Raw genomic sequence first — 12,543 nt, 5'->3', positions numbered from 1 at the left:
TCCCCTAAACCACTTAGGGTTATCATATTTGGTTGAAATTTCACATGTGTAATGATACATGTATCTATGGGTTATGTCTGAATTTGCAGCACCGAACTATTAATCTTACCACTTTCACAGGTGTTATGATCGAGTAGGGTGTGACAATGGAGCCAGTAGAATACCGAGCAGTGATTAGGTTTTTATATTTGAAAGGTCGCACACCAAAAGAAACTTTCGATGAAATGAAAGCAACTTATGGGTAAGATGCCCCATCATATGACGTTGTTAAACACTGGCATCGCCAGTTCAAGTGTGGTCGGACATCTGTGGAAACAGCTGCCATTCCTGGTCGCCCCCATTCAGCCATTGATGAGGACACTATCCATCAAGTGGAGACCGCCATTTTGGCAGACCGACGTATAACTGGTCGCCAGTTAGCACAAGATGTCAAGATCAGTGTAGGGTCTGTGGAAAAAATCATCCATGACAATTTGAACCTGCATAAGGTGTCTGCACGATGGATTCCCATGTTGCTCACACCTTTCCAGTCAATTGCTCAAAGGATCTTTTGGACATGTGCCAAAAAAAACAGGCAAACTTTTTTGACAGGATTATCACACAGGATGAAACATGGGTCCATTACTATGATCCTGAGACTAAAGTTCAGTCGATGCAATGGAAGCATGTGGAGTCACCACCCCCAAAGAAGGCACGTGTCCAACCCTCTGCAGGCAAGGTCATGCTCACGGTGTGACTGATCTGACTTTATGAGGAACATAAATATGATGATTGAGTCAGATTGATCTGACATGCAATACTCGAGGTTGGCCCTCTCTTAGCTGCCGGAAGAACTTGGGGCTCCACTGTACATGTCTAGAGTTTGTCTAGAAAGTGAAAGTCTTCTGCTGTTTCCCATCACCTGCATAGAAGTGTTGTTTCAGGTTAACATGTCATCATTCCATGTGAATGTGTTCGTTGAGTGCTGTGTTTAGTGGACATATCATTCCATGTGAATGTGTTCGTTGAGTGCTGTGTTTAGTGGACATATCATTCCATGTGAATGTGTTCGTTGAGTGCTGTGTTTAGTGGACATATCATTCCATGTGAATGTGTTCGTTGAGAGTAGTGTTTAGTGGACATATCATTCCATGTGAATGTGTTCGTTGAGTGCTGTGTTTAGCGGACATATCATTCCATGTGAATGAGTTCGTTGAGTGCTGTGTTTAGTGGACATATCATTCCATGTGAATGAGTTCGTTGAGTGCTGTGTTTAGTGGACATATCATTCCATGTGAATGTGTTCGTTGAGTGCTGTGTTTAGTGGACATATCATTCCATGTGAATGTGTTCGTTGAGAGCAGTGTTTAGTGGACATATCATTCCATGTGAATGAGTTCGTTGAGTGCTGTGTTTAGTGGACATATCATTCAATGTGAATGAGTTCGTTGAGTGCTGTGTTTAGTGGACATATCATTCAATGTGAATGAGTTCGTTGAGTGCTGTGTTTAGTGGACATATTCCATGTGAATGAGTTCGTTGAGTGCTGTGTCTAGTGGACATATTATCCCATGTGAATGTGAATGTGTTCGTTGAGTGCTTTGCTTAGTGGACATATCATTCCATGTTAATGTGTTGTTCAGCAAGGTCATGCTCACGGTGTTTTGGGAGTAGTGATGATGGATTTCTTGGCAAAGGGTACCACAATTACAGGAGCTTATTATGCTTCACTGCTGCGGAAATTGCGGGACGCTATCAAGCTTAAGAGGTGTGGCATGCTGACCAAGGGTGTCTGTCTCCTGCAAGACAATGCTCCAGTACACAACTCTCATGTTGTCCAGACAGAAGCGCAGTCCTGTGGCTATGAAATCCTTCCACATCCTCCTTACTCTCCTGACCTTGCACCATCTGACTTCCACCTCTTTCCAACCATGACGTCATTTTTTAAGGGAAAACGTTTCACAGATGATGAAACACTGATTTCTGAAGTCAAGTCCTTGTTTGAGATGCAAAATGAGGGCTTTTACAAGCGAGGTCTCCATAGTTGCATAAAACGATGGGAGAAGTGTGTAACTCTTGGTGGTTCCTATGTGGAGAAAGACTAATACCTATGCCAAGTTTCATTCCACTCGGTCCATCGGAAGTGGGTCAGGGGAAATCTTTAATGAACACCCCTCGTACTTGCAGAAATAAGTAACTGTGCTTCATTTATAGTTCAATAATAACAAAATTATTATGAAATCAAATAATGCATCTTTGAATACATATTCATGAAAATGTCTCCTTGACATGCATGTTCATGAACAAATTTTATGTCTGCGTATTTGTCATCTCTAATAATGGCTTGGACATGTACGTCGCAGACACACGTGATGTTGCTAATGAATAATTTGCATACTCGTATATGCAAGGGGTTGGTGTATGCTTCTCAGCAGGAAGTGACAACTTGGAGACGGCTTGCGGTATATACAAATTTACTTTATACAGGTAGATATATACATCGAAAAGACTATATATATATATATATATATATATATATATATATAATCTGTCTCTGTTTCTCTCTCTCTCTGTTCATTCAAACAATGGTTGTTGTAAATCAGTCGCTATGACATCTATATGCAGACGTTATCTACAGCAGGACAACACTCATACCTTGCAAAGGGCCAGTCATCCACACATGATGTCACGTCAACAAAAAAACATATTCAGTTGGTGCTTCTATGGTATAGATACCAAACTGCCACATTAACAACTAATGATTTCTTGGTTGAGGCCAGACTGGTAGAATGACACAACTACACCCTCCATACACAACCACAATCTCCATACAGGAAGTTACTGGTAGAATGACAAAACCATAATCTCCATACAGGAAGTTACTGGTAGAATGACACAACCACAATCTCCATACAGGAAGTTACTGGTAGAAAGACACAACCAAAACCTCCATACAGGAAGTTACTGGTAGAATGACACAACAACACCCTCCATACAGGAAGTTACTGGTAGAATGACACAACCACAATCTCCATACAGGAAGTTACTGGTAGAATGACACAACAACACCCTCCATACAGGAAGTTACTGGTAGAATGACACAACCACAATCTCCATACAGGAAGTTACTGGTAGAATGACACAACAACTACACCCTCCATACAGGAAGTTACTGGTAGAATGACACAACCACAATCTCCATACAGGAAGTTACTGGTAGAATGACACAACTTCAATCTCCATACAGGAAGTTACTGGTAGAAAGACACAACCACAATCTCCATACAGGAAGTTACTGGTAGAATGACACAACAACACCCTCCATACAGGAAGTTACTGGTAGAATGACACAACCACAATCTCCATACAGGAAGTTACTGGTAGAATGACACAACCACAATCTCCATACAGGAAGTTACTGGTAGAATGACAACAACTACACCCTCCATACAGGAAGTTACTGGTAGAATGACACAACAACACCCTCCATACAGGAAGTTACTGGTAGAATGACACAACAACACCCTCCATACAGGAAGTTACTGGTAGAATGACAACAACTACACCCTCCATACAGGAAGTTACTGGTAGAATGACACAACAACACCCTCCATACAGGAAGTTACTGGTAGAATGACACAACCACAATCTCCATACAGGAAGTTACTGGTAGAATGACAACAACTACACCCTCCATACAGGAAGTTACTGGTAGAATGACACAACAACACCCTCCATACAGGAAGTTACTGGTAGAATGACACAACCACAATCTCCATACAGGAAGTTACTGGTAGAATGACACAACAACTACACCCTCCATACAGGAAGTTACTGGTAGAATGACACAACCACAATCTCCAAACAGGAAGTTACTGGTAGAATGGCAACAACCACAATCTCCATACAGGAAGTTACTGGTAGAATGACACAACCATAATCTCCATACAGGAAGTTACTGGTAGAATGACACAACAACTACACCCTCCATACAGGAAGTTACTGGTAGAATGACACAACCACAATCTCCAAACAGGAAGTTACTGGTAGAATGGCAACAACCACAATCTCCATACAGGAAGTTACTGGTAGAATGACACAACTACACTCTCCATACAGGAAGTTACTGGTAGAATGACACAACTACACCCTCCATACAGGAAGTTACTGGTAGAATGACAACAACTACACCCTCCATACAGGAAGTTACTGGTAGAATGACACAACCACAATCTCCATACAGGAAGTTACTGGTAGAATGACACAACCACAATCTCCATACAGGAAGTTACTGGTAGAATGACACAACCACAATCTCCATACAGGAAGTTACTGGTAGAATGACAACAACTACACCCTCCATACAGGAAGTTACTGGTAGAATGACACAACCACAATCTCCATACAGGAAGTTACTGGTAGAATGACACAACCACAATCTCCATACAGGAAGTTACTGGTAGAATGACACAACAACACCCTCCATACAGGAAGTTACTGGTAGAATGACAACAACTTCACCCTCCATACAGGAAGTTACTGGTAGAATGACACAACCACAATCTCCATACAGGAAGTTACTGGTAGAATGACACAACTACACCCTCCATACAGGAAGTTACTGGTAGAATGACACAACAACTACACCCTCCATACAGGAAGTTACTGGTAGAATGACAACAACAACACCCTCCATACAGGAAGTTACTGGTAGAATGACACAACAACACCCTCCATACAGGAAGTTACTGGTAGAATGACACAACCACAATCTCCATACAGGAAGTTACTGGTAGAATGACACAACCACAATCTCCATACAGGAAGTTACTGGTAGAATGACACAACTACAATCTCCATACAGGAAGTTACTGGTAGAATGACAACAACAACACCCTCCATACAGGAAGTTACTGGTAGAATGACACAACAACACCCTCCATACAGGAAGTTACTGGTAGAATGACAACAACTTCACCCTCCATACAGGAAGTTACTGGTAGAATGACACAACCACAATCTCCATACAGGAAGTTACTGGTAGAATGACAACAACAACACCCTCCATACAGGAAGTTACTGGTAGAATGACACAACAACACCCTCCATACAGGAAGTTACTGGTAGAATGACACAACCACCACAATCTCCATACAGGAAGTTACTGGTAGAAAGACACAACCACAATCTCCATTCAGGAAGTTACTGGTAGAATGACACAACAACTACACCCTCCATACAGGAAGTTACTGGTAGAATGACACAACAACTACACCCTCCATACAGGAAGTTACTGGTAGAATGACACAACAACGACAATCTCCATACAGGAAGTTACTGGTAGAATGACACAACAACTACACCCTCCATACAGGAAGTTACTGGTAGAATGACAACAACAACACCCTCCATACAGGAAGTTACTGGTAGAATGACACAACCACAATCTCCATACAGGAAGTTACTGGTAGAATGACAACAACAACACCCTCCATACAGGAAGTTACTGGTAGAATGACACAACAACACCCTCCATACAGGAAGTTACTGGTAGAATGACACAACCACCACAATCTCCATACAGGAAGTTACTGGTAGAAAGACACAACCACAATCTCCATTCAGGAAGTTACTGGTAGAATGACACAACAACTACACCCTCCATACAGGAAGTTACTGGTAGAATGACACAACAACTACACCCTCCATACAGGAAGTTACTGGTAGAATGACACAACAACACCCTCCATACAGGAAGTTACTGGTAGAATGACACAACCACAATCTCCATACAGGAAGTTACTGGTAGAATGACACAACCACAATCTCCATACAGGAAGTTACTGGTAGAATGACACAACTACAATCTCCATACAGGAAGTTACTGGTAGAATGACAACAACAACACCCTCCATACAGGAAGTTACTGGTAGAATGACACAACAACACCCTCCATACAGGAAGTTACTGGTAGAATGACAACAACTTCACCCTCCATACAGGAAGTTACTGGTAGAATGACACAACCACAATCTCCATACAGGAAGTTACTGGTAGAATGACAACAACAACACCCTCCATACAGGAAGTTACTGGTAGAATGACACAACAACACCCTCCATACAGGAAGTTACTGGTAGAATGACACAACCACCACAATCTCCATACAGGAAGTTACTGGTAGAAAGACACAACCACAATCTCCATTCAGGAAGTTACTGGTAGAATGACACAACAACTACACCCTCCATACAGGAAGTTACTGGTAGAATGACACAACAACTACACCCTCCATACAGGAAGTTACTGGTAGAATGACACAACAACGACAATCTCCATACAGGAAGTTACTGGTAGAATGACACAACAACTACACCCTCCATACAGGAAGTTACTGGTAGAATGACAACAACAACACCCTCCATACAGGAAGTTACTGGTAGAATGACACAACCACAATCTCCATACAGGAAGTTACTGGTAGAATGACAACAACAACACCCTCCATACAGGAAGTTACTGGTAGAATGACACAACAACACCCTCCATACAGGAAGTTACTGGTAGAATGACACAACCACCACAATCTCCATACAGGAAGTTACTGGTAGAAAGACACAACCACAATCTCCATTCAGGAAGTTACTGGTAGAATGACACAACAACTACACCCTCCATACAGGAAGTTACTGGTAGAATGACACAACAACTACACCCTCCATACAGGAAGTTACTGGTAGAATGACACAACAACGACAATCTCCATACAGGAAGTTACTGGTAGAATGACACAACAACTACACCCTCCATACAGGAAGTTACTGGTAGAATGACAACAACAACACCCTCCATACAGGAAGTTACTGGTAGAATGACACAACCACAATCTCCATACAGGAAGTTACTGGTAGAATGACAACAACAACACCCTCCATACAGGAAGTTACTGGTAGAATGACACAACAACACCCTCCATACAGGAAGTTACTGGTAGAATGACACAACCACCACAATCTCCATACAGGAAGTTACTGGTAGAAAGACACAACCACAATCTCCATTCAGGAAGTTACTGGTAGAATGACACAACAACTACACCCTCCATACAGGAAGTTACTGGTAGAATGACACAACAACTACACCCTCCATACAGGAAGTTACTGGTAGAATGACACAACAACGACAATCTCCATACAGGAAGTTACTGGTAGAATGACACAACAACACTCTCCATACAGGAAGTTACTGGTAGAATGACACAACAACTACACCCTACATGTTGCAGAGTTACCATTGTCCCAGTGGCTATTTTCTCAGGTTTGAGTTCAGCATTGGAGGTCTTTTCAAAGCACTCAGCATCAGGTCCGTGTGGTGTCATCAGGCTGTGCAGACTGGCTCCCCCGGGGCGGAACCCCTCCTCCTGAAACAATGACAAGAGTCATCAACAGATGACAGATCCCCCAGCCCCTACAAATTGGAAAGAACAAATCATCTGACTGTCCAACTAAATGAGTTAATTCCTATCTAATAAAACAATACCATGGTATTGGGATTCAGAACTTTGTATTTCTATGACAGGTACACACCACTATGAACAGAGTCAAAATCAAACTTGTTGCCATGGCACCAGTTCACCAGTAGACCTATCTATGTGCCAAGTTTGGTTAAAATATCTCTCATGTTTTTTTAGTTCTGCTCCAGAAACGAAATGTGACAGACGGACAGCACTCATTCCTATATGCCCCTTCCACTTCGTTGAGGGGATAAAAATCGCCAAATAGCGATAGGCACCAGTTGACAACCTGGTCTTTTTCAAGAAAGACTACCTATCAGTTAAAGAGATATGGTCTGATCAAACACAAGTGAGTGAGTGAGTATGGTTTGGCAATATTCCAGCAATATCATGGTGGGGGATACCAGAAATGGGCTTCACACATTGTACCCATATCAGGAATAGAAACCGGGTCTTCGGTGTGACAACGAATGCTTTAACCACTGAGCTACCTGACCGCCCCCGATCAAACACAACTATGAAACTATGAACAGAGTCAAAGTAAAACTTGTTGCCATGGAAATAGAAAATAAATAAACTATAAACACCCCTATGTAGCAAATGGCACCATTTGACAACCTTGACTTTGCATGTGCAAAGTGTTATGAAAGAATATTTATTAGTCTTAGAAATATGGTCCGGACAAACACACCACTATGAACATAGTCAAAAGTCAAACTTGTCGCCATGGAAACAGGAAAAACTGTTAAAATTCCTAAATAGTAAAAGGCACCACTTCAGTATGGTGGCCGAGAGGGGACATCGCTTTCTCGCTTTATCGCTTTCTCGCTTTCTCTTTTTCTCGCTCTATCGCTATCTCGCGGTATAGCAATATTCCCTCTTGGCCATAATATGGGTCGCATGCGTTATGTGTTTCTTTACGATAAAAAGTATATACGTAAAACAACATTAATGAATTGTCCTCAGTGTGTGTGTGTGTGTTTGGGGGGGGGGGGGGGGGCTGATGTGGGTTTTAATCATAAAAGAGAGCTGAGATTTTTCCAGTCGCCTTTCAAATTATACATATGGACGGAATGTTGAAATTTTCTCACTATCTACTTACATATAATTTAACAGTACAGACATATGTGCTTTTATAACAATCCACTTATTTCTGTGTAAAAAAAAATTTGACTGATTTATGGCCCTATTTAGCTATTGGATCCCCCGCTCCAAGGCCAAGTTATCAAAACAAATAGCAAATAACACCGCTCAATAGCGCTGAGTAGTAAGTACTTCCTAAAAAGCAATAGTGTTTTCCTTAAAACAATGCTTATATCAATGTTTATTCTGTTTACGAAGTAGATGTCATCAAAGTGGAAGACCTCACCCAAGCAATGGTAATACTACCGGATGTCCATTATGTAATTTCTAGATTTTGGATAACATATTGTTCTCAGTAACCGTAATGTGGAAATAGATAGTTGATTGGTTTTATATTCAAGTTGGTATTTCCGCTATTCAACGTGTTCAGTGAGGCCGTCTTATCAACAGTCATTTCTGAGACATAAATGCAAAGTATAATTACCGTATTCGACGTAATAAGCGCCCCGCTCTAATAAACGCCCACGGCGATATTTGCTAATATATTGGCTAGTGAACAATCCCAATTAGCCCCCCTTCCGATTGATTAATGTACACTAGACTTATTTATTCGCGTATAATACGCACTTGTTATATGCACACTTAATTATGGGCAATTAAATTCGGGGAAAATATATCTGTCGTACATAAACAAATTAAACAATTAATCTTTCAACTCAACTTTTTTTTCACCAAAATAATATTCTAATTTTGAGAGCGCCCTGGGCGCTTATTATGTCGAATACGGTAATTAAGTCTACGCTTATTTTTTTGCATTTATAATTTACTTGAACGTTAATTTCAAGATTTATAGTACATACTGTTCAAAAGAAGTTAAAGAACACCTGATTCCTTCATATGACTATGGTTAGTCATTAGAGGAAGCGATAGAGTGAGAAAGCGATAGAGCGATAAAGCAATAGAGCGAGAAAGCAATAGATCGAGAAAGCGATAAAGTGAGAAAGCAATAGAGCGAGAAAGCGAGAGAGCGAGAAAGCGATATTTCCCATAATGCCGTACATTTAAACGTTTTTTGCTGATATTCTCACCGCTATTTTGCCTCTTATGATTAGATTTTTAAACATCTTGAAGTAGATAAACATGTAACAAAATACACACGTAATTTTTTTTCTCGTTTAGCTTGCATATTTTCTTGTAGTGTAATAAATAAGCAAGATTCAAAGAATACAGATAGTCACTGTTCATATTTTCATTTCGTTCATAGTCAGTTTTATTAGCCAGTTTGTATTGTTTGCAACGTCCAAAGAATTATTTTTTTCGGTAATTAGATTTGGAATTGAAGCTGAATATGTGCTCTTCCGATTTCGGGATCACAATTATGTTCATTAAGTTGCATGTACATTATGCATACATGTACACAGTTGTTTCCCTTACAAAATACAGATGAATTAGATATATGTCTCTACCTTAAGTCACAAATAGGACTTTCGAGAGCGTCATTAACCCGTAACCCCATTCCTTGGATAATACAAATGAAATGCGTTGTAAATATTTTTAAAAACAACTCGTTTCTTATAATGACTTTCGATCAAACTGTCTTCGGGAATTAAATTTAATGCTAAAGTGCTTGTAAAATAAAGTTTAACTTTCCTGCCAGGAGAGACTAGATATCCAATTATAGTATAGGCTCAGCCAGGAATATACATATTTATGTAGCAATTCTCTATCCATTTAAACTGTATGGTTAACAATTGTGCGTTCTGATGTGAGTTATGTTGTTATCTACTACCTGTTTACACAGACAATGAGTCGGACACACACACAAAAACACACACACACACACACACACACACACAAACACACACACACACACACACACACACACACACACACACACACACACACACATACATAATTTTGACAAACCTATACTTAAGATATACATAACATATGCCTATTTCTGGTGTTACCCGTGATATTACTGGATTATTGTTAAAAGCGACGTGAAACCATTCTCACTCACTAACTCACTCACTCACAGCAGTGTTTACTAAATTACTATATGCAAGTACATATATTTGTAGATTTGCACAAGACAAGAAACACAATTCAAGTGAAACATACATCAAATGTCAAAAAGAACATTTACAGACAACATTATGACACACTGTAACATCATATACTACCGAAAACAAGTTATAGAACACCCACAATTATAAGATTGTATTTTTGCAAAACAATCAGCCATGACTAATTAACCATAGTCTTCTTAACTTCTTTTGAAAAGTATATATTTAGATTTTAACCTAATTTATTTAGAGCGTATTGCCATGATCTGCCACGCGCTTTTGGCGAGATGGTCACATACAACTGAATAGGGCCATAAATAAATCAATTACATTTAACGCAAAAATCGGTGGATTGTTTTAAAATCACCTACGTCTGTACAGTTAAATTATGTTTTAAGTAAATAGTGAGAAAAGTTAAACATTACCTCCTAATTGCAGCAGATATCACATGCGACCCCTGTAGTGGTCAAGAGGGGATATTGCTTAACCGCGAGAAAGCGAGAATGCGATGCCCCCTCTCGGCCACCATACTTCAGCCCTTGTATAAAGTTTGGATGAAAAAGGTTGAATAGTTTTTTAGTTCTGCTCCAAAACACTACCTCTGTTTCAGCTGAGTCTAACTTGTTTCCAGGGAAACATCAAATTTTGAAAAATACCTAAATAGCACTGGGCACCACTCCAGCCCTTGTTTAATACATGTACCAGGTTTGGCTGAAAAGTTTTTCACAGTTTTCAAGTTGTGCCTACCCCCCCATTTTGTTTCCATGGAAATTGTGAAAATTGAAAATGCCAAAAATCTGTAAATAACAAGGCACCACTTCAGGACCTGTTTGACATATCTGCCAAGTTTTGTTGAAAAATATTGAACGGTTTTCAAGATACGCTCTGGAAATGAAATGATTACGGATGGACAGACAGATAGATTAGAAAAATATATTTATATCATGATCTTAGAATCTAATTTCAATTGAAATATGTAAACTGAATATTCAAATCCAATGGTAACATACCTTAGCTTCATATGCACCATAAATAAGACCCATGAACTCACTCATACAGTTCCCTGCAACAGACAACAAAACTTCAGAATTAGGATTGCAGACATCAAATCAATAACATCCACAGGGAAACCAGTTCTAAAGGTGTAGTATTAGGACTGTCTGGAGGTGTGCTGTAGTAGTAGGACTGTCTGGAGGTGTCCTGTAGTAGTAGGACTGCCTAGAGGTGTGCTGTAGTATTATGACTGTCTGAATGTGTGCTGTAGCAGTAGGACTGTCTGAAGGTGTGCTGTAGTAGTAGGACTGTCGGAAGGTGTGCTCTAGTATTAGGACTGTCTGAAGGTGTGCTGTAGTAGTAGGACTGTCGGAAGGTGTGCTGTAGTAGTAGGACTGTCTGAAGGTGTGCTGTAGCAGTAGGACTGTCTGAAGGAGTGCTGTAGCAGTAGGACTGTCGGAAGGTGTGCTGTAGTAGTAGGACTGTCGGAAGGTGTGCTCTAGTAGTAGGACTGTCTGAAGGTGTGCTGTAGTAGTAGGACTGTCTGAAGGTGTGCTGTAGTAGTAGGACTGTCTGAAGGTGTGCTGTAGCAGTAGGACTGTCTGAAGGAGTGCTGTAGTAGTAGGACTGTCTCAAGGAGTGCTGTAGCAGTAGGACTGTCTGAAGGTGTGCTGTAGTAGTAGGACTGTCGGAAGGTGTGCTCTAGTAGTAGGACTGTCTGAAGGTGTGCTGTAGTAGTAGGACTGTCGGAAGGTGTGCTGTAGTAGTAGGACTGTCTGAAGGTGTCCTGTAGTAGTAGGACTGTCTGAAGGTGTGCTGTAGTAGTAGGACTGCCAGAAGGTGTGCTGTAGTAGTAGGACTGTCGGAAGGTGTGCTGTAGCATAAGGACTGTCTGAAGATGTCCTG

General features: G+C 40.6%; 1 protein-coding gene across 1 annotated transcript in view; it reads right to left on the bottom strand.

The window, feature by feature from the left end:
• Positions 1 to 12,543, bottom strand: part of LOC124118530 (homogentisate 1,2-dioxygenase-like) — a 49,523-nt gene that overhangs the window by 6,392 nt on the left and 30,588 nt on the right. Inside the window, exons 13-14 of the mRNA XM_048384432.1 lie at positions 11,655 to 11,707; positions 7,271 to 7,399 (exon numbers count right to left, since the gene is read on the bottom strand). Of these exons, the coding sequence (XP_048240389.1) occupies positions 7,271 to 7,399; positions 11,655 to 11,707 (182 nt within the window). The remainder of the gene's footprint in view (positions 1 to 7,270; positions 7,400 to 11,654; positions 11,708 to 12,543) is intronic.

The sequence above is a fragment of the Haliotis rufescens genome, unplaced genomic scaffold (genome assembly GCF_023055435.1).
Source record: "Haliotis rufescens isolate VD_foot unplaced genomic scaffold, xgHalRufe1.0.p SCAF_5, whole genome shotgun sequence".
In the NCBI taxonomy this organism is placed as follows: Eukaryota; Metazoa; Mollusca; class Gastropoda; order Lepetellida; family Haliotidae; genus Haliotis; species Haliotis rufescens.
The sequence above is the reverse complement of the archived record's forward strand: the minus strand, read 5'-3'. Positions and strand labels throughout refer to the sequence as shown.